Source organism: Panthera pardus, unplaced genomic scaffold (assembly GCF_024362965.1).
Source record: "Panthera pardus isolate Hobbes unplaced genomic scaffold, ASM2436296v1 HiC_scaffold_8, whole genome shotgun sequence".
Taxonomy (NCBI): Eukaryota; Metazoa; Chordata; class Mammalia; order Carnivora; family Felidae; genus Panthera; species Panthera pardus.
In genome coordinates, this window is record NW_026527013.1 from 65,843,314 (window position 1) to 65,865,767 (window position 22,454).

Below are 22,454 nucleotides of genomic sequence, written 5' to 3' on the forward strand. Positions count from 1 at the left end.
AGTCAGGAAATGAAGCCCCTGTGAGAGAATTAACGTGTGTTCTATAAAGTTCCTGTTTGCAGCGTGGTGTCCCCGTCCCCCAGGGAGCTGGGGTGCCAGCCACTGGGAACCTTCCCCGTTTGGTGAGCACTAATGCATCCTTACTGTGGCCCGGCATCTTGGAATACATGTGGAGCAGGCCCAGCTGTGGGCGTGGCCGGTCAGCCTTGGAGAACACAGCTTCTAGAAGATTCCAAAGTCCGGTCCCATCCCGGCCACACCGTGTGCTGTCCCTGCTTCCCCCCAGCTGAATGAGGACGGATGCATTTAGAGGATGAAACCTGTGCATCAGTTTCACCGTGCATCATCCCAAGCCTCGAGAACAGGAGCTGCTTGGTCAAGGGTCGTCCCGGCCCCTGAGAACGGAGGGCCTGGGATTTCCAATCGCGCTTCACGCCGCAGCAGACTCGCGGGAGGACAGAAGGCCAGTGCAGACCCCAGCTGCTGAGGACAAAGACTCTTTCTGGTCCACACGTAGTGACAACCCCTTGCGAAGGCGTGACGTTGCTCTGATGATAAACTTAGCACCCGTGGCTTCCTACATACGCGGTCTCCACAAACATCCCATCACGTGGAAAGTGACTTAGTGTGAAAGGCCCTCCCTCCTTTCCTGTGCATCTCAATTATTTGGGGCATCTATATTTTACGACCTATCATCCCTGTCCCGTACAAACTCCAGATTTCTTTCAGTGTTCCGAACCACGCTATTTTCTTATTTAGCGATCGTGACGACGCCCAAACTTTTAATGCTGCAGACACAATAAATGCTAATAACAAGCACAGGCCTTGAACGCCTGAGAGCACAGGAGGTGTCCTACCTTCCACACGTGAAGGAGCGTGGCATCTCATCTTTACTTCTACTTTTTTAAAATGTTTATTTGAGAGAGGGAGAGAGAGTAAGCATGAGCAGGGGAGGGACAGAGAGAGAGGGAGAAAGAGACTCTCAAGCAGGTTCCCCACTCAGCTCAGAGCCCGGCATGGGGCTCGATCTCACACACTGTGAGATCATGACCTGAGCCGAAATCAAGAGTCAGACACCCAACCGACTGAGTCACCCAGGCGCCCCTCACTTTTACTTCTAAATAAAGCTTAAAGATTCGACCGAAACACTCTCCCCGCTAAAGCCACAAATTTGCAGAAGGTAGGGCACACAGGGAGCTTCCAGAGAAGTCGCCGGTCCTTTTAGCGGATCCACCACTCCCCGGAGCCGCCCTCCGCCTACCTTTTCCGAGGCCTTGTCCTGCACTGGTGGCCCCAGGCCGGGCAGCGTCGGGGGCGGAGGGGCCCGACGCTTCTTCATGTCCGACTTCACAGACACCCCTGAGATGTTGCCAAGCGACAGGGATGGACCCAACGTCATGGAACGCGGATTCACCGCCGGGGAGTTGGGCGTGGTCAGGCAGCCCTGCGGGGAAGGGGACAAAGAGAAACTCTCATCGGTGCGAGGTCACTTCTCAGTGTAGGAGTGCTCCGACCTGAAAACCAAGTGCCACACCGCCCATCCGAGCCTGTAGGACATGTCCACTGCTGGGCTTGAATGGCCTGAGCAAAACCCTCACTTTCAGTCGAAAGTCCGTATTTTCCCTGCGGTGGGAGACACTCCATTGACACATTCCTGCTGCAAAGGTTTCTTTTCTTTTTTCTTTTGGATGTTTATTTAGTTTTGAGAGAGAGAAAGAGAGAGAGACAGCACGAGCAGGGGAGGGGCAGAGAGAGGGAGACACAGAATCCGAAGCAGGCTCCAGGCCCTGAGCTGTCAGCACAGAGCCCGACGCAGGGCTCGAACCCACAAACTGCGAGATCATGACCCGAACCGAAGTCGGACGCTCAAGCGACTGAGCCACCCAGGCGCCCCACAAAGGTTTGTTTTCTTAATCACAAAGGAAACGACAGACCTCTGAAACCCCCTAAGAACCCTTACCAGCTAGACTCGTTTAACACTCCTGACCAGACCGCAGTGTGAATCAGCCTCCTTTGAAATGGAACCCGTCATCGGAATGAGCTTGTAGGTGCTGAACAGAGGAAGGCACAGGCCAGAAGTACATTTCTCCCGGAGGAATCTGTCTGTAGCTCTGACCGCACTGAGCCCCCTCTCCGGCCCTCCGGTGGGTCACGTCTGCTCACATGACCTCTCTCGCAGCCAGTTCCAGGGCCCTTGGAAGGGGAGGCTGGGACAGGGGAAGGCTCGCTTTGGCCCCCCATGAATCTGTCAGGGATGCCACAATCTTTCCCCTTCCTGATGCTCAGCTGGGGCCGTAAGGTCTCCTTAAAGGGTAGCTGCCGATTAGGTGCGTGCAAGCCCCCTGATCTCACAACGGCACCCCTACTCTGTGCGTCCCTCACTCTATAAAAGCTGTGGCATAAGGTCTGGATTTTGCAGAGAGTAACTATGCAGCAGCTGTGGATTGGCCTCCACCTGATCTCCCACCAGGAAGGGTCCCCTGAATAAAACTGTAGAGGAGGGCCTGGGGGACTCAGTCAGTTAAGTGTCCGACTCTTGATTTCGGCTCAGCTCATGATCTCACGGGTCGTGAGTTCGAGCCCCACCTGGGACTCTGTGCTGACAGTGCAGAACCTGTTTGGGATTCTCTCTCTCCCCCCGCCTCTCTCTGCCCCTCCCGTGCACGCATGCTCTCTCTCTCAAAAGAGATGAATAAACTTTTTTTAAAAAGTTAAATATTAAAAACAAAACACAAACCTCTGCGTAAGCTGTATGGAGTCACCTGCTTTGTTTCCCGGTGTCAAAGCACCTTCTCCATTTGGGGGTCACTTTACTGTCCCCCTCCCCCACTTTCTAACAGGGTCTCTGCCATCGTGAGAAGTATGTCACCGGCTGCCAAGAAGGGGCTTAGGTTTCTTCGAACCCTTCACAGGTCACCACCAAAAGGCCGTGTGAGATAAATGGTGTGCCACGGAGGCTGTGACCAGGGAACACAGTGCTCCGTGGCAGAGATCTACACCGAAAATAAACGCAAGCCACAATGCTACTTAGGAGCTTTCACAAAGCAGCCCCACCTGCTGGGTGTATATGGGGGGGCTGGCAGGCTAAAGGGCACAGACTTGTTTTTTTTTTTAATGCTTATTTATCTTTTGGGGGGCAGGGAACAGAAAGAGGGAGACACAGAATCGGAAGCAGGCTCCAGGCACTGAGCTGTCAGCACAGAGCCCGAAGTGGGGCTCGAACCCAACAGATCATGAGATCATGACCTGAGCCAGAGTCGGACGCTTCATGGACTGAGTCACCCACGTGCCCCGACACATAGGTGTTTTAAATCTTTACCCCTCCTAGGGTCTGCTTAACCCGATCACGTAAGCGTTAGTGCAGGCAGAGGCTTAGAGAACCAACACTCTGATTTCAAATGCATAACAAGATAGAAGCCAGGCTCTCCCCTGGCACCTCTCCCCGCTCCCCCGGCCAACACTCCCCTCCAGAACCGGTGCCCGGGGTGTACTGCACACCAGGGGCTGCGCAGCGGGGAGGTCAGCCCACACGCCGTCCGGGTTCAAGTCCTGCCTCTGCCGCGTGAGCTTGGATGTGCCTCTGGAGTCGTCTCTGCCTCAGTTTACCTCCTGTAAAACTGGGTACCAGTAGTTTTGTTCTACTTATTTACTTATTGTCGCTCCTCTTACAATGTGGGACCCATGGGGGCAGCGATTGTTGCCCGTTTCCCCAGGTCCTGACAGCTCCTTGGTGCGCGGGAGGCGCCGGAGCCAGTGTTTGTGGAAACGAATGAATGGATGGCTGAGAGCCTCTGGACAACTCTGCTCTCAGGTTTTATAAAAGGAGCTGGTGGGGGACGACTGGGTGGCTCCGTTGGTTGAGGGTCCGACTCTTGATTTCAGCTCAGGTCGTGATCCTAGGGTCCTGGGATGGAGCCCCGTGTCGGGCTGGGTGCTGAGCCTGGAGACTCTCTCTCTTTCTTCCTCTCTGCCCTCTCCCCTGTTTGCACACACTCTTCCTCTCTAAAAACATAAAGAATAAATAAAAGGAGCTTGTGGGGGAGCTTTTATCCGAATGACAGGATCTGTGTATTTAAAGTAAGTATTTAGCAGGGCGCCTGGCTGGCTAGTCAGTAGAACATACGACTCTTGATCTCAGGGTCGTGAGTTCAAGCCCCACGTTGGGCGGAGAGCTTACTTAAAACAGAGTAAGTAAAATAAATATGTAAAGGAAACCCACTGGGCAAAAGCCCAGTATTATCCACACTCAGACTCAAATCCTATTCTGTTCTGCCAAGTTTACTGTCATTCCCTTCCCTGAGAAAATTTTTGAGACTCAGATTTTCTTGTCCATAAACTTTTTTTTTTTTTAATTTTTAAAAAGTATTTATTTTTGAGACAGCAAGCACCAGCGAGGGAGGGCCAAGAGAAAGGGAGGCAGAGGATCCGAAGCGGGCTCCACGCGGACAGCAGTGAGCCTGATGTGGGGCTCCCACGAACTGCAAGATCATGACCTGAGCCAAAGTCAGCCGCTCGACCAACCGAGCCACCCAGGCGCCCCTCTTGTCCATGGCTGGCTCTCTCTGATACCCCCAGGGCAAGGGAAGTGCAAGCATGTGTCCTGGAGGTTTGTTAAAGCTTGTGAAAAACTATCTACCAGCTATCTACCCGTGGTGACCTCTGAAGCACGCATGGCCCCATCTGGCATCCCACAAGGGTGACATTCGGGACCAGGCGTTTCATAATGCTGCTGCTATAACCGCTTCTGTTCACTCCACCCTGTCTAGACTCAGGACTTCTAATTCCTCCTGTCCTCAGCCTTCGCCACAACTATGTGTGCCTGACTGATCACTCAACACGGCTGTGAATTCACCTCTGACCTTTAGATGCATTTTTTTTGGAAGCTCTGTGCAGAATACGCCCCGAAAAGTACTTTCCAGGTCACCCGTTGCATGTGGATTTCAGGTTTTAATCCCATAATCCTATTGCCCCTTTAGCACTCTGACATCTCGGGGAGGAACCCAACACAGTTCTCCCGACACACAGCCCAACGCACACACACACAGGCAGGAATGCTCTCGTCTTCTCATCTTTAAAAGAGGGAAATTCTGGGGCACCTAGATGGCTCAGTCGGTTAAGTGCCCAACTCTTGGTTTCAGCTCAGGTCATGATCTCACTGATGGTGCCTGGGATTCTCTCTCCCTCTCTCTCTGGCCCTTGCCCCTTGTTCTCTCTCTCTCAAAATAAATAAATAAACGTAAAATTTTATTTTACATTCCATGGACTTCAAATTGCTGTTAAGATCTAGCATATTCCTGTCACATTACAGTTGGTTTCCTTCTCCTCCAGTGACCATTTTTGGTAAGTGTGACCTCGTGAGAGCCAAGTAAGATGGCCTTAGCAGAAACCCAGAAGCCCATGGGGCTCCTGGGTGGCTCCATCAGTTAAGTGCCCGACTTTGGCTCAGGTCACGACCTCACGGTTCGTGGGTTCGAGCCCCGTGTCAGGCTCTGTGCTGACAGCTCGCAGCCTGGAGCCTGCTTCGGATTCTGTGTCTCCTTCTCTCTCTGCCCCTCCCCCGCTCACACTCTGTCTCTGTCTCTCAAAAATAAATACATGTAAAAAAAAAATTAATAAAAAAAAAGCCAGAAGCCCAGGGCACACCCCATCCCAGGCCCCTGCAAGTTGGGGTCTCTGTTATCCTGGACAACAACATGCTTCTCATGATCCATTATCTGTCTCTGGAACACCTCTGGATTTTGACACCACAGGTTTATTTAGCTCCAGTCTGCCCTGTATGGGCCACACAGATCTCTCCCAACACCCCACTGTTCACACTCACAGGCAGGCCAATCTCAGGGTCCATGAGACCTGGGTCTATCGGCACCGCCCAAGAACTCTGCTATTCAGTAGCATTGCTCAACCTTCAACCCATGGGCAGCCAAAATGTTTCGAATATTTTGGCTGCCCAGAGGATATCTGTGGTTTTTCAGATTTTTTTTTTTCCTTTTTTATCTTTTGACTCCCTTTACCCACTTCTCCACCCTCCTCCCTGGTTGCCTCCCCTGGCAATCAAGCGTTTTTTTGGTGTGTGTTTCTTTTGTTGTTTTTTTGTTTTGTTTTTGGTTCTGCATATAAGAGAGACCATGCAGTACTTGCCTTTCTCTCTCTGACTTATTTCACTTTGCACAACGCCCTCGAGGTCCATGCCACGACCACGAGGTCGTGGGTGGCAAGATTTCATTCTTTTTTTTTAAGGCGGAACAACATTCCGCTGTGCTTATACAGGTATAAATATAAATACATTAGGAACAGTTTCTTTACATGTTCATCTGCAGATCTATGGGTTATTAGGCTGTTTCTGTGTCTTCACTAATGTAAGTGACATCATCGCAATGAACACAGGGGTGCATATATCTTTTTGCTCTAGTGTTTTCATTTTCGTCGGATAAATGCCCAGAAGGAGAATTGCTAGATCGCCCGGCAGTTCTGTTTTTTAACCTTGTGAGGAACCTCCATACCGTTTTCCACAGTGGCTGTACCAGTTTCCGCTCCCACCAACGGTGCACGAGGGTTCCCTGTTCCCCATACCGAAACTTGTTATTTCTGGTCTTTTTAGTAATAGCCACTCTGACTGGTGTGAGGTGATATCTTATTGTGGTTTTGATTTGCATTTCCCTGATGATGAGTGATGCCGAGCATCTTTTCATGTACCTGTTGACCATCTGGATGTCTTTTTTTTTTTAATGTTTCACTTATTTTTGAGACAGAGAGAGAGAACAAGTGAGGGGCAGAGAGAGAGGGAGACAGAGGATCTGAGGCGGACTCAGTGCTGATAGCAGAGAGCCTCATGTGGGACTCAAACTCAAGAACTGTGAGATCATGACCTGAGCCAAAGGCAGATACTTAACTGAGCCGTGCAGGCACCCCTCTTTGTCTTCTTTGAAAACAAAAATGGCTATTCAGATCTTCTGTCCACTATATAATTGGATTGTTTGTTTTTTTATTATTGAGCTGTATGAGTTCTTTATATATTTTGGGTATTAGCCCCTTACCAGGTAGATGATTTGCAAGTATTTTCTGCCATTCAGCAGACTGTCCTTTCACTTTGTCGATAGCTTCGTTCACTGAGCAGAAGCTTCTCTAGTATGATGTCTTTCCACTTACTTATTTTTGCTTTTGTCAGGTTCAAAAATTCATCACCAAGACCGACGTCAAAGAGCTTCCTTCCTGGTTATGTTTTCTTCTAGAAGTTTCATGGTTTCAGGTCTTAAGTTCAAGTCTCTAATCCATTGTGAGTTAATCTGTGTGTACGTGTAAGAGAGTGGCCCAGTTTTCCCAACACCGTTTACCTAAGACATTATCCTTTTCCCATTGTATATTCTTGGCTCCTCTGTAAATTAATTGACCATACGTGCATAGGTTTCTTTCTGGGCTCTTTATTCTGTGTCATTGTCTATGCATCTGTTTTTATGCTAATATTATACTGTATTCATTACCATAGCTTTGTAATACGGTTTGAAATCAAATACCAAGATATCTCCAGCTTTGCTTTTCTTTCTCAAGATTCCTTTGGCTGTTCAGGTGGTGTTGTTGTTTTTTTTTTTTTTTTTGTGGTTCTCTACATATTTTATGATTATTTGTTCTATTTCTTTGAGAAATGTGATTGGAATCTTGACAGACATTGCTTTGGCTAGTATGGACACTTTAACAATATTGATTCTTGCAATCCATGAGCATGAGATATTTGTCTTCCTCAATTTGTTTTATTAAGGTCTTATAATTTTCAACATGTAGATCTCTCACCTCCTTGGTTAAATTTATTTGTAGCTATTTTGTTCCTTTTGGTGCAATTGTAAATGGGATTATGTTCTTAATTTCTCTTCCCAACAGTTTTTTTATTAGTGTATAGAAATGCCACAGATTTCTGTATATTGATTTTGTATGTTGCAACCTTACTGAATTTATTTACTAGTTTCAACAGTTTTTTTTTTTTTTTATGGTGTCTTCAGGGTTTTCTCTATATAATATCATGTCATCTGCAAATAGTGACAGTTTTACTTCTTCCTTCCCAATTTGGATGCTTTTTCTTTCTCTTTCTTGCCAACTGCTGTGACTTCTAGTCCCTTGTTGAATAAACGTGCAGAGGAGGGCATCCTTGTCTTTTTCTGATCTTAGAGGAAAGCCTTTCAGGTTTTCACCATTGAGTATGATGAACACAGATACAAAAGTCCTCAACAAAACAGGAGCCGACTGAAATTAACAATACGGTAACAGGATCATACACCACGATCAAGTGCGATTTATTCCAGGGACGCAAGAATGGTTCAACACCCACAAATCAGTCCATGTGATACACCACAACAAAACGAAGGATAAAGGTCATAGGATCATCCTCGTAGACGCAGAAAAGGCATCTGACAAAGCCAATGTCCATTTCTGATAAAAACTCTCAACAAAGTGACTATGGAGGGAATGTACCTCAACATAATAATAGCGATATGTGACAAGTCCACAGGTATTTGTATTTGAACTCTTAGCTTCTTTCTTTCCTCACTTCTGGATTTGGACACAGAATATCGAAAACAATCCACAGAATAATTTGGGAGGAAAACAAGGTCGGACATCGTTTAAAACGCTAACTCACTGGGGCGCCTGGGAGGCTCAGTCAGTTGAGTGTCTGACTTCAGCTCAGGTCATGATGTCGCGGTTCGTGTGATCGAGCCCCGCTGTCCGTGCGGACAGCTCAGAGCCTGGAGCCTGTTTCAGATTCCTTGCTTCCTTCTCTCTCTGCCCCTCCCCTGCTCATACTCTGTCAATCTCTCAAAAAAAAAAATTAAAAAAATTAAAAAAAAAATAAATAAATACAATGCTGACTCATCAATATTAAGTAAAATGGAAAACCAGGATAATCTGTACAGGTCAGAGTTCATACAGCCTGGCCCATGTCTTATTACAATTTAGGGGCTCTTCTGCTACAAAGTGGCAAAGTTCCATGAGGGACAGACCACAGCTTTCTTGCAAGAGGGATCTGGTTTCCTGTTCTGGTCCAAATGGGTCAATAACATCTTTTTTTAAAAATCAAGCCCCCCCCCTTTTTTTGGTAGGGGAATGAGTCTGGCCCTTCTCTAATGGTGGGCACCCCAATCCATATTTTGTCTTGCTTTTCAGGACTTTTTCTCCCAGGAGTTCAGCCCGATAAATCATGAAGGAAAAAGCCATGGATAATGGAGAGAAAAAGGGACGAAGTGAACCCAGCCTTCACACCAAGACCTCATGGGGCCTCACGCTGTGGGCTGTAGGCTCCACCTGACAGGCTGCTGTCCACTGGAAAAGTCAGGTCAGAGACAACGCTGAACTCTGTGTATCCCCAACACCTCTGATATTCACTTAGGTCATTTATTACATTCAGAGCACAGTGATAACTTGATCCTGTCTCACACACACATCTGGGAGGAGACAGATACAAAGAGAGACAGAAGCTGCCAATTTCAGGATCCGTGTCTCTGCTCAAAATGAGACCAACACTGTGACAGTTGATTTTGCCACAGATATTTATTTACTTACTTATTTAGAGCACATGAGCAGGGGAACGGGGCAGAGGGCGAGCGAGAGAGTCCCAATCAGGCTCCACACTCAGCACAGAGCCTGACGCTGGGCCCAGTCTCAGGCCCATGAGATTGTGACCTGAGCTGAAATCAAGAATCCTGGCGGAGATGCATTCCCCCTCCACCCCCCACCACGGCCTCACCCGCTCCAGTCCCAGAGAAGCCTCGAGTTTCTAGGTGGCTGGGGGATGGCTCTGACTTGGCCTCCAGAACCAGCTGTGCCCCTAACCCAGCAGGATGGGCACAGGCTCTGGGTCGGGCCAGCACCACACAGCAGAGGGCACTGCTGGCTGTCGCAGCCCGAGCGCTCCAGGGAATCCTGATGAAGGCTCCGGGAGGGCTGGATTTCCCTAGAAGAACCGCGGGGCTCACACACTCACTGACAATTGGGCAGAGATCAGTACTTTGCAAGAAACCGAGAAGCACCACTCTTTCGGGAAGCCCAGACTGCCGTGGCAAGTTTTCCTCTGTTCCACGTCCTCGTGTACACGTGCACGAGGCACCTTTACAGACACACCAGGGCACGCCATCCACATGGACAGGAAGGGACGCACTAAACTCTGGCAAGAACATGTTTCTGCGTCGAGAGAGACGAACGGGCCAATCCGAAACTGACGTCGTTCAGACTGCACCTTGTGAGACCCATTGGGTCCGCACCGTCTCCCCAAAGCTGGAGCACATCCTTTGACGTGACTGTTTAGGGATTCAGATACATTGTTGTTTAGAGATGAAGGAGAGGATTTTGGTGGCGGTGGCTGTGGTTAAAACAGCTGCGGGCAAGCCTATCTCCTAGCTTGGATCGGACGCTTTTAGGACGGCACGATCTTGGAGTTTTAATGTGGAGGAGAGCTGAAGCCCAAGGAGACAGCGGAGGTACTCACGCCGGCCCAGCTGCCGGCGGATGGGATGAACTCGGATCCAGGAGGCCGGCTGCCTCTCCTGTCCTTACGCTATGCTGCCCCCTCTTGAAAGGTGTCAATAGAACTTTTTTCTTCTGCCTGCTTGCTCAAAGAACCAAGCGGGCCAGAAGATGCAGTCAGACCTGTTCTCCCACCTTTTTTCCTCCCAATACTGGTTTTGGCGGAGTCCAGGGCAGGACCGTCCATCCGTCCATTACAAGCCTGATGGGGCAGACAGACAGCCTCGGGGTACCTGGGTGGTGGAGCTCCTGCTGTTTTCTGCTGAGAAAGGACAGAATATTCTCATTCCCTTTGGTGGCTGCCAGCACCGTCCTGGGCAAGGGGTGGGGCAGAGTTCCCTTCCCGAGAAGGTATTCTCTGTCTGCTTTCTCTTATCCTTATGGCACAGCCTTCCTGACAGGCCATTAGCTACATCCCTCAGCCAGAGGGTGTGCTGGTTCCTGGGACCCTGGAGCTCTAGAGTCAATCCAGAGTAAATGCACACCAAGAGGTATATAAAGCATGCCAGCTTCGTGGGAACTGATCCCCGTGAAGGGCAGAGACGTATGAATCCAGTTTCTGGTACATGAAATGCTGGGAAATGACCATTCTCTTGGCTGAGTTCCTCCACGCGGATGCCGGAGGGATGGCGTTTCTTTACTGGGAAAGCTGCAGAAGCTTCTTGGTCGGGATACATTATTTCAGCCAGCAAAATGCTAAATCATGTAAGCTCTTCAACGGTTATAAACACGAGAATAATTTGGGGTCATTTCTCTACTAGCAGGATCTCTTCTTCAAATGAGCAAACCAGGAGCGCCTGGGTGGCTCAGTCAGTTAAGCACCTAGCTCCTGATTCGGCTCAGGTCGTGATCTCGAGGTTTGTGAGATCGAGCCCCGCATCAGGCTCTGTGCTGACAGCGTGGAGTCTGCTTGAGATGTTCTCCCTCTCTCTCTGTCCCTCCCCTATTCACACTATCTTCTCTCTCTCTCTCAAAATAAATAAATAAACATTAAAAAAATATAAGTTAAGAAAATAAGCAAACCAAGAGGATCCAACTGGTAGTATTTGATTTTCTGTTAACAACACTGTGCAGACACAGGCTGAGCTGTGATCCTCTACGGCTTTTGCTGTGGGACAGTCCTGAGATCGAGACCTGTTAGCAGACGTGTGAATACAGGGAACGTGTTGACTAGTCATCATAGGCAAGTTTAACGATGACAGCGGTAGGAAGCCAGAACTTTCTGAGAAGCCTGTGAATGAAAAGGAAGCAAGTTCCTCTGTAGATCCAAGATATAGACCATGTCTTGGCCACACTCAGGAAGACTGTGACCCTGGTGGCCCATGGGGTCTTGGGAGACAAACTCCAAGCCCAGCGGGCCCTGCGTGAGAGAGCAGACACAACCCAGGTGCAAAGGCTTGCTGGGATTTGGACGAGCAAAGCCAAAAAGCAAGTCGCACCGTATAGTGTGGTTAGGGCGTGGGGCCAGGGGCCTGGCTGCAGGTGGGGCTCACAGGGAGGACCCCAGCCGACAAATGTGGGGGAAAGACCTAAGTCCACACGACGTGTACATGTGAGATGCGTGCTATGGTCCCATGTGAGATTTCAACTCTGGCAAACGCAAGTTCAATGTGGGGGGAAAATGTTCTTGTTCAAGTACATCATCAAACCCTAATCACGAAGAAAGCCAAGGTTTTCCCTTTCAGACGTGCATGCAAATCTCTTGTCACCTGCACGGTGGCATGTTCTGAATGCTGGATTGGAGGATGAGCTTACGATAGCGCATCAGCAGTGAGATCTCAGGTGGGGTGCACTTTCGATAACCGCAGTCCCGCAAACCAAAGGAGGCCTCTCATACCGAGGGGCTCATGAGCACTTGATTAATACCACAGGCTGCATGAGGAAAGGAAATGAGAACCCTGGCTGTCTATCTCTAGTGACACAGAAGCAAAAGTAAGGTGACAACAAATCTCTCTGCACGAGATCTGATGGTTTCTGGGACGTCATCAAATCCGGGAGGCTCCTCTGTTAATGCCAAGTGACTGAGTCACGCTCAGCGGAGGAAATCAAGCTAATGAGATTTCTCTTTGGGTGAATCAATCTTCAAGCAAAGTGGGAGGACTGTCTGAAGAGGCGGGGAGCACTCACTGTGGTCCCACCGTGGCCCTCCGGGGTTGCGCTGGCCAAAGCACTGTTCGAAACGATTTGCCCTCACCTGCGCATTCCTCATCACCGTGGTCTTTGTGTACCACGTTGCAGATGAGAGTGGCCCCAGAATTCGATATCCAGAACAGGACTACGATCCGGGTGGTCTAGGAAAAACGCCACACTGCAAAGAACACAGGACAACTGCATTCCGAGGGCGGTCCTGGACAGAGAAGTATGGTCTTGCTTCCTGGAAGGAAATCGGAGCTGAACACCTGTTGCGGGCAGAGTTCCGGAACAAGGACTGACCTGGTGAAGGAGGCAATCTAGATGCCAGGTGGCCCTGCTAAGAGCAAACATGTGGAGACGTTCAGCGGCCACATCTTCACGCACCCGTTAGATCCTTGTAACAACTGTCAGAGGTAGGTAACCATAGGACTCCCATCTCACAGGTCAAAAACGGGGGCCACCGAGCGAGACCTCCCACCAGCACAGCTGGTTCTCAAACCTGGCCCCACACCGGAACCCCCATGCCCCGGGAGCTTTGAAAGGCCACACAAACACAAGTTCAATTTTGGGGGAAACTGACCAGCTTCAGCAGAGACCCTGGGAGGGGACAAGGCATCCATTGTTTTCCTTTGTTTAAAAGACTGCCAAAATATACAACCTCGAATTTACCATTTTAACCATTTCAAAGTGTACCGTTCGGCTGCATTAAGTGTATTTACAATGCTGTCCAGCCATCACCATGGCGCATATCCTTCTGGAAACCTTCAGCACCCCAAAAGGAAACACTGTATCCATTACGTGGCCACTTGTCCTGCGCTTCTCCCCGCAGCCCCCGTGAACCAACCACAGCTATGCTTTCTGACTGGTGGACTTATCTGTGCTGGTTACTTCATACAATTGAAATCAGACATTAGGTGGTTTCTGGCTTCTTTCACTTAGCATGACAGATTTCAAGGTTCGTCCACACTACAGCATGCATTGGTTGCATTCTTGCTATAGCTAAATAATATTCCTTTGTCTGGACGGTGCACATTTTGGGTACCCATTCATCTGTGGGTGGACATCTGGGCTGTGTTTGCCTTTTGTGTATAGAGCCGCTCTGAACGTGTGGGTCCAGGTTCTTGCTTGAAAAGCTGTTGTCAGGTCTTGTGGGCGCCCAGGCGTGGAACCCTGTGTCCCCCCGTAAGATTCTACGTTAAACTTACAGAGGAGCCGCTGACCTGTCTCCCACAGCAGGTGCACCACTTCGCTTTCCCGCCAGTAAGAATGAGGTCTCCAATTTTTCCACATCCTTGCCAACGCTTGCTATTTTCTTCTTCTCCCCCTCCCCCTCCTTCTTCTCCTTCTTCTTCTTTTTTAAGTTATAGCCACCGTAGTGGGTGTGAACTGGTATCTCACTGTGGTTTGGATTTGCAGTCCCCCAGTTCATCGTGATGTCAAGCATCCTTTCATGTGCTTGCTGCCCACGAGGCATCTCCTTGTGATGGTTAAGATTTAAGAACGACGGGTCAAGAACCGAGGTTAAGAATCACTGTTCCAGAATCTCCGCCCCCAGCCATCACACCACACTGCCCGGCTTACTGGTGCTTTGCTGTTCCTTCTCTCTGCGGGGACAGACTCACAGCATCAGCCACTGGCATTTTGGGGAGGCCCCCGACCTCCACGGTGGCTGGTATTTGCGTGCGTGACTAACCTTCGCAAGCAGCGTCTGTCCAAGACCCGCAACCCAACCCTTGGAGGTGCCCTCGGACAGCACATCACAAGGCGAATGGCGATGTTTTTCCAGGGCACACCTTCTACGCCTTTTGTATGCTTTCAGTAAATCACTCATAAACTCTGGTACTTTACCACTAACAAATTACCAGTGGCCCCACCCCTGACCCATCTCTCAGAGGCCCTGATGCCCCAAAGGATGCTCAGCTGGTCCAATGCATGTCTTCAAGGCAACAGGGAGGGGACCTCTGGGCACACACATCCTAAGGTCGCCTGCAAAGCCCTGGGCAGGTTACTCGAGATTCTCCTTTGTCACCCTGTGCTTCTGGGGTGCAGCTCTCCCGACGTCTTTCGTGAAGATGTTAACTTTTGTTCAGATAAAAAGAGGGTCAGGAGGAAGGTGGCTGATGGGAGCTGCACATCCCAGAGCCTGGGGGTGGCCAGCCTGGGGGCCCGGGGAAGCCAGGGAGTCAGAGGACAGACCCAGAGAGCAGAGGCAGATTTTCCCATCTGGAGGCACGTGACACAGGGACGTCACAGAAGGTCAGCGGTGTTCTACTCAGTCTCTGCTCTGACGGGAACAAGCCGGGAGGAAAATGGAACCACCAGGACCGTTAAGGAGGATGGCTGCAAGCCATCAGGAAACTGGGGAGCAGGCCTGGGAGGGTGAGATGCTCTCATCTTTGTGCGTGGGATATGGGGGAGCTGGCGGGACCTGGCTCCAGGTTATAGGTCAAGGGCAGGCTTCTGTGGGCAGACTGGGCTCTCCCAAAGACATTCCCATGGCGGGCTCTCTGCCAGCCTGCCCTTGGCCATGTCCCCGAGGCCTCGTAGCCTTGAGCCAAGAACAGCTTCTCCACACTCACTAGCCCGGTCACTGGGTGGCGTGGGACAGGTGGCGCCCAGGGCCAGGCGCCAGAGAGGAGGGAGGGTCTGTCTTCTCTTTTCTTCCCTCTGGGAGCACCAGTCTCTCCCGGCTGGATTCTAAGGTTACCTCCGCTAGCCTTGTGCAGAAGTATGATGCTCTCCAGTCCCTCCCTCTTGCCAGTCGGGGTATCCTCCTGACTTCCCACTGGAGCCCCACTTCCCTAGTATCCTTCAGATGGCGGTGACCCAGAGGCTCTTCCTAGCATGTGAGGTTCCCTTTTGACTTGTTTCCTTTCCGGGCAGCATAAACAGCAAACTCTCCCTGCTTCCTCCCCGGGAAGCTGGCCAACCTTCCCTACCGGGGGGCCCCTCAGGTATTTTCACCAAGAGGCCAAGGAGGAAGTGAGCTTTCCCGAATCTCAGCAAAGGGGTGTGTGTGTGGATGCCTCAGGAGAGCTCCCCGGTCCTGCAGAATCACCACCCCGGCCAGCCTCTGCTGAATAACGTCCCCCTAGTCGTGTAGTGTGTGCTTGTGTGTGTGTGTGAAAACACACACATACGTACACACATACAGTAACTCGCTTCTGCATGAAGCATCTCTCAGCAACCCCTCTTATCACAGAGAGCTCAGCCCCGATTTCTGGATTATCGTGCCCAGTCCCTGAGACGAATGTCACCTGCCCTCTGTCGGGATTGGCTGTGAGGCTCTGCACAGGGTCTCCCGGCCTGGACAGGAGGCTGGCCTGCTGGTTCACTGAACGGGCATCCCTCTCCCTACATCCGAGCCTGAAGCTAGCTCGTCCTCCACAAAAGGGCACCCTGCCAAAGGTGCCCTGTTCTGCCATTTGCCCAGTTTTTCCTTGGCCGTCCGTGAGTCAGTGTGAAACACCAGCATCTGCCGCCTAACGATTGCCAGAAGGGCCACAAGGACCCGAGTTCTGAGGACCATGGTGGTGGATAATTTCTCCCCGGGACGCCCTGGAACCTTGCCCACCCGAGGGTCATGGTCAGGTGCATCCAGGCTTCAGGTTTCTCCCCACATCACGCCGCCTTCGAGAGTCACGAGCTCACTGTCCTGCTCTGGCTATGGTGCTCTCTCTCATTTTATGAGCAACGTTTACACTGCCGGGTCCATTTGCTCGAACGGGCACACACACACAGGACAAAGTGCTGTGTCTTCCACAGACCTCTGGGCACCGGAGGCAAAGAGGGGGAGCCAAACCGTGTTGCGATGCAGAGAACGGCCACGCCGTGGCCCAATTGTCACCTAAGTGGCCTGGGCACCCTGGTGGTGCCTCGGCAGAGTAACCCCATGCGCCGGCTATCCAGGAAAGGCACACAGCATGGGCTGAGCCCACGCCAGGATTCGCATCAACTGTCAACCCCAGAAACCTCGCCTCCGTGTTCTGGGAAGGACCCCAATACACAGAGCTGACACGGGTCATTAAAAATACATTCACGTGGTTGCTATTCTTCTTATAGTTTGATTGTGCTGGACAGTAACGTTACCATTTCCAGGAGATGCTGCAGGGGGCAGGTAATTCTCAATCCTCCAGGAGGAAGCAGAAACTCCGTCCAGGCTTCTTTCGGCCTGGACGATGAGACAAGGGTGACAAACCATGTGGCCAGTTTCAGAAGATGATTCTGGTTGACATTGTTCTGCACATGAAGGCCACCTGTGGCTATTCAGGGTTGGAAGGTCCCTGAAGACAGGGGCAGGAAGCTCCAAAACCCAAAGGGTTAGGGGTCTCCTAACCAAGGGGCGCTGGCTTTCTGGAAAGTGCCCTATTTCCCCCAGGGCAAAATTACGGAGACTTAAGGGGCGCCTGGGTGGCTCAGTCGGTTGAGCGTCCGGCTTTGGCTCAGGTCATGATCTCTTGGTTTGTGGGTTCGAGTCCCGCATCGGGATCTGTGCTGACGGCTCAGAGCCTGGAGCCTGCTTGGGATTCTGGGTCTCCCTCTCTGCCCCTCTCCTGCTCACATTCTGTTTCTTCCTCTCAAAAATAAGCAAAAATTAAAAAAATTTAAAAAAATAAAGTGGAAAAAAAATGACAAGAGACTTAAGGGTGGGGTGTCGACTTCTCACCCGGATATGAGCCAGATGCTCTGTAGGATTTTTTAGGAGAGGAGTCACTGCCTCCGGAGCCAGAGGCTCCCCCCGCCCTCCTCCCCTAAGACCTGGAACCTGCAGCTCCTCCCCGTATTGATCTGATCATCTCTCGGCAGAACCCCGTGTGTCTGGTAATGACCATGCTCGCACTGAGCACACAGAAACAATGCACACCCGTCCACCTGTCCGCATGTTGGTCCTGTGACCAATCAGAATCTCCGGTCCTCTTAGCGTGAACTCGTAGAGAGTCTGATCGCTCCCAGGCTGCTGTGCACTTAGGTTTTTCAATCTAAATGCATTACTTACATTCGAGTTCTATGGTTCTGCGCTAAAGACAACCAAGCTGTCTATAAATGTCGCGTGCCAGCTGCCATCCCACGCGGCCCCGTGTCACCCACAACCCGAAAGGTCCTCCTCTTGGGGGGACCCGTGGGTAGGTCGAGTCCCTGCGCCCTGGGATGCACCAGCTCATCTCTGCTCCGAGTGGAGTATTCCCGAACAGAAAGCAGGTGCCCGGCGGAGGAAGTGAGTCACCTCTGCAGCCCTGCCCATCCTTCCCAGAGTCCCCAGGGGGTACTGACTGCTGTGGCCAAGAACGAGGTGAGGAAAGAAAGGCTCCAGGCTTTTTAAAAAGAGAAGGAAGCCCTGAGAGTCAGGGTGTCCCTTTCGTGACACGGTCTGCTTGCCAAGAAAATGCAAAGAGAGAAGCAGCAGTCCCTCAGGGTCGGGGACAGTGGACCTGCAACGTGCAGCCAGCCCTGTGACTTCTTGGCCAAGAGGAAGCCAGGGCAAAGCAGCAACACCAGCAACAGCTAGCGGGGCAACTTCCCAGCTGACCCCATGAGCACAGGACTTCGATCATTTCCTCCAGGTCAGAAAGAGACCAAGGGCTTGGCTCACTCCCGGCCCGGGGACGCCCCAGGAGGACGCACCCAGGGGACCTCACCATCTGCTGGCCGGTGGCCCATCCTTACCCCAGCTGTCCAGGCACCTCAGTGATCTGTGTTTGAGAGCCAACTGGGGCTCGTGATCTCGGGACAGAACACAGCCTTATTTCAAAGTCCTGACTTTAAAAAAAAATTTTTTTTTTTAATCTTTATTTTTGAGAGAGAGAGACAGAGTGTGAGCAGGGGAGGAGCAGAGAGAGAGGGAGACACAGAATCTGAAGCGGGCTCCAGGCTCTGAGCTGTCAGCGTGGAGCCCGATGAGGGGGTTGAACCCACAAACTGTGAGATCATGACCTGAGCCGAAGTCGGATGCTCAACCCACTGAGCCACCCAGGTGCCCCCCAATGTGTTACTAGGGACGTCCTTGGATCTGCGGCTTGGTGAATAGCACCGGGGGGGACCCCTCGTGCTATCAACACGTTCAGCACCCCTTCGGTGCTGTTGAGGCCACGGTCCACATTTCTCCCCTCCCCTCCCTCTGCATTGTTCCGGAAACCATCCTAGCCCACTCCTGTTGTTAGCTCACGTGCCAGGCCAAAAGCAGGAGAGAAGAATGACAACTAACCGCTAACTGCCACTGTGTCCGGTTCCCAGGTAGTCCTTCCTTCAGGGGACTCTGTCACAGTGGGCTCTGCCGCCCCCCTCCCCCCAGACCACCCCCACCCGTGCTCCTTACTATGGAGGAGCAGGCAGAGGCCCAGACCATGAGTCCACTTGGAGAAACCTCTCACACTTGCAGTACAATCTGCCCCTGATCTTGGCGGTGGGGGGTGGGGGTGGACACCGGGGCTGGGGGCTTCTAGGCCTTTCTGTGTCTCATGCCTGAAATGGGAATTCTCAGCTGTTCCAGCTCATTCTCGAAGTCCAATCCCGCCTCCCCGGCTGGGCCTCAAGGATCTTCACCACCCACACCACAGACCTCCTTCTACAGCTGTGGTCACAAGACCCCCACGTGTCCCTCTGGCAGAGGCCCACCTGCTCTAGCCCGCTGGAAGTCATCATTAGTTTGTGCTCAGAGCATTAAACTCACATATGGCTCGAGTTTCCCCGGGATTCGGGTTTTGTCGTCTTTGGTGGCTCCTGGTGGCCACGGGGGACTGTCAGGTTCCCACTGCTCACGTGCTGACTCCCACAGCACAAAGGATGGCTTTTACTGGCTCGCCATTTACGTTAAAATTAGTCGACTAGGCTTTCAAATGTGCCGTTGTTGCTTTTAAGTAATGTATCACCGCTAACTTTGCTTTGTGGCTACCCGTTATTATGGCTGGTAGTTACATTCAGTCGCAAGATACGTAGCAGACTTTTCTTTTTCTTTTTTTTTTGAAGTAGGCTCCGTGCCCAACGTGGGGCTTGAACTCACGACCCACGTTCGAGATCAAGAGTCGCACGCTTTACCGAATGAGCCAGCCAGGTGGCCCCCTTTTTTTTTTTTAATTTTTCTAATTTTATTATTTTTTTTTGTAGCTTTGTTAGTGATTTTATCTTTTTTATTATTTTATTATTTTTCATCATGATAACTGTACTCTTACCCCCCATCTGCTATTTCACTCACCTCCGTCCTGTCTGGTAACCATCAGTTTGTTCTCTCTAGTTAGGAGTCTGTTTCTGGTTTGCCTCCCTCCCTCCCTCCCCCCCCCCCCCTCTTTTTTCTTTCCCTTTGCTCGTCTGTTTTGTTTCTTAAATTCCACATGAGTGAGATCGTACGGTACTTGTCTTTGACTTATTTCGCTTAGCATTATACTCTCCACCTCCACCCACATCGTCGCAAAGGGCAATTTTCAAGTAACTAGAGTAAAACTAAGAGGGAATCATCCATATGTGTACACAAATGTAAATATAATCTCCCCAAATTTACTTGTGCAGGGACATTTCATCACTGAGTTGCTTTTTCTTTGGTTAATGGATATTCATAGTTCAATTTGCTTATGGAGATTTTAAAATTTAATTGAAAATGAACTTTGTTAATATTCATTCATATTTTATTACTGGAATATTTAATAATTCCACTACCAAAATCATAATGAAAAATTAACACATTGTTTAAGTTTATCTAGTGACAGAGAGAGAGAGAGAGCACGTGCGCATGAACAGGGGAGGGGCAGAGAGAGGGGGAGAGGGAGAATCTCAAGCAGACTCCACCCTGTCAGAGCACAGCCTGACTTGCAGCTCAAACCTAAGAACCGTGAGATCATGACCTGAGTTGAACCAAGAGTGGGAGCTTAAATGACTGAGCCGCCCAGGCACCCTGAGAAATGAACGCATTTAATATGTGTCATTACATGAAAATTGCTGGAGATTTTGTGGTTGCCTTTGCTTTGGGCATCAGATTAAAAAAAAAAAATCATCACCAAGACTGATGTCAAGGAGCCTCCTGCTTATGTTTTCTTCTAGGAGTTTTATGGTTTCAGGTCTTAAGTTCAAGTCTCTAATCCACTGTGAGTTAATCTGTGTGTACGTGTAAGAGAGTGGTCCAGTTTTCCCAACACTGTTTACCGAAGACACTATCCTTTTCCCATTGTATATTCTTGGCTCCTCTGTAAATTAATTGACCATACGTGCATGGGTTTCTTTCTGGGCTCTTTATTCTGTGTCATTGGTCTATGCATCTGCTTTTATGCTAATGTTATACTGTATTCATTACTATAGCTTTGTAATACGGTTTGAAATCAAATGCCGCGATGCCTCCAGCTTCTTTCTCAAAATTCCTTTGGCTATTCGGGTTTTTTTGTGGTTCTCTACATATTTTATGATTATTTGCTCTATGGCTCAGTCGGTTGAGCGTCCGACTTCAGCTCAGGTCACGATCTCGCGGTCCGTGAGTTCGAGCCCCGCGTCGGGCTCTGGGTTGATGGCTCAGAGCCTGGAGCCTGCTTCCGATTCTGTGTCTCCCTCTCTCTCTGGCCCTCCCCCGTTCATGCTCTGTCTCTCTCTGTCTCAAAAATAAATAAACGTTAAAAAAAATTAAAAAAAATGTGATTGGAATCTTGATAGGGATTATAAGGAATCTGTAGATTGCTTTGGGACATTTTAATATTGACTCTTGCAATCCATGAGCATGGGATATCTATTTATTTGTGTCTTCTTCAATTTCTTTTATTAATGTCTTATAATTTTCAACATGTAGGTCTTTCACCCTCTTGGTTAAATTTATTCCTATTTTATTCTTTTTGATGCAACTGTAAATGGGGTTGTTTTCTTAATTTCTCTTCCTAGTGGTTTTTTATTAGCATATAACGTCACAGATGTCTGTATACTGATTTTGTATGCTGCGAACTTAGTGAATGTATTTATTACTTTTAACAGTTTTTTGATGGTGTCTTTAAAGTTTTCTCTACATAATACCATCTCATCTGCAAATGGTGATAATTCTTCCTTTCCAACTTGGACGCCTTATTTGTTGTGTGTGTGTGTGTGTGTGTGTGTGTGTGTGTGTGTGTTTGACAAATTGCTGTAGCTAGGACTTCCACAACTGTGTCGAATAAAAGTGGAGTGGGGGACATCCGGGTCTTGTTCTTGATCTTAGAGGACAAGCTTCCAGCTTTTGACCATTAGGTATGATGTTAACAAGAGGTTTGTCATGCATGGTCTTTAATACGTTGAGGTGACTTCCCTCTATCCCCACTTTGTTGAGTGTTTTTTTTTTTATCATAAATGGATGTTGGCTTTTGTCATACACTTTTTTGGCATCTATTGAGATGATCCTATAGATTTTTTTATCCTTGATTTCGTTAATGTGCTGTGTCACGTCGATTCAATAAATCGTGCTAGATGATCCCCTCAATGAATTATCAAATTCAGTTTCTTAATACTTTGTTGAGGATTTCAGCATCTATGTCCATCATGGATACTGAACTGATTATCAGGGTAATGCCGGCCTCGCAAAATGAGTTGGAAGTGTTCCCTCCTCTTCCATTTTTTGGAAGCTGGAGAAGGACAATTAATTCTACTTCGAATGTTTGGTAGAACTGACGAGTGGAGCAGTCTGGCCCTAGACTTTTGACTTGGGGGGGGGGGGCTGGGATCCTCTACTATTTTAAACAACAGCCCTAAGTAGAAAGCCTGAGAAGGTGACTGGTTTCTGGCTATCGACATGTAGCACAGGTGTGATCAGCACGTTATGCCTCACGCTCAACTGTCCCTTTTTGGGAATGACCACGGTCAGCCTCCAGATCTCATCG

General features: G+C 49.8%; 1 protein-coding gene across 10 annotated transcripts in view; it reads right to left on the minus strand.

Moving 5' to 3' along the window:
- The window catches only part of COBL (cordon-bleu WH2 repeat protein), a 271,166-nt gene that overhangs the window by 110,409 nt on the left and 138,303 nt on the right, over positions 1 to 22,454 (minus strand). For all 10 annotated transcript variants that reach the window (XM_053897728.1, XM_053897725.1, XM_053897731.1 and 7 more), the window contains one exon: positions 1,262 to 1,444. In XM_053897728.1, coding sequence (XP_053753703.1) covers positions 1,262 to 1,444 — 183 coding nt within the window. The remainder of the gene's footprint in view (positions 1 to 1,261; positions 1,445 to 22,454) is intronic.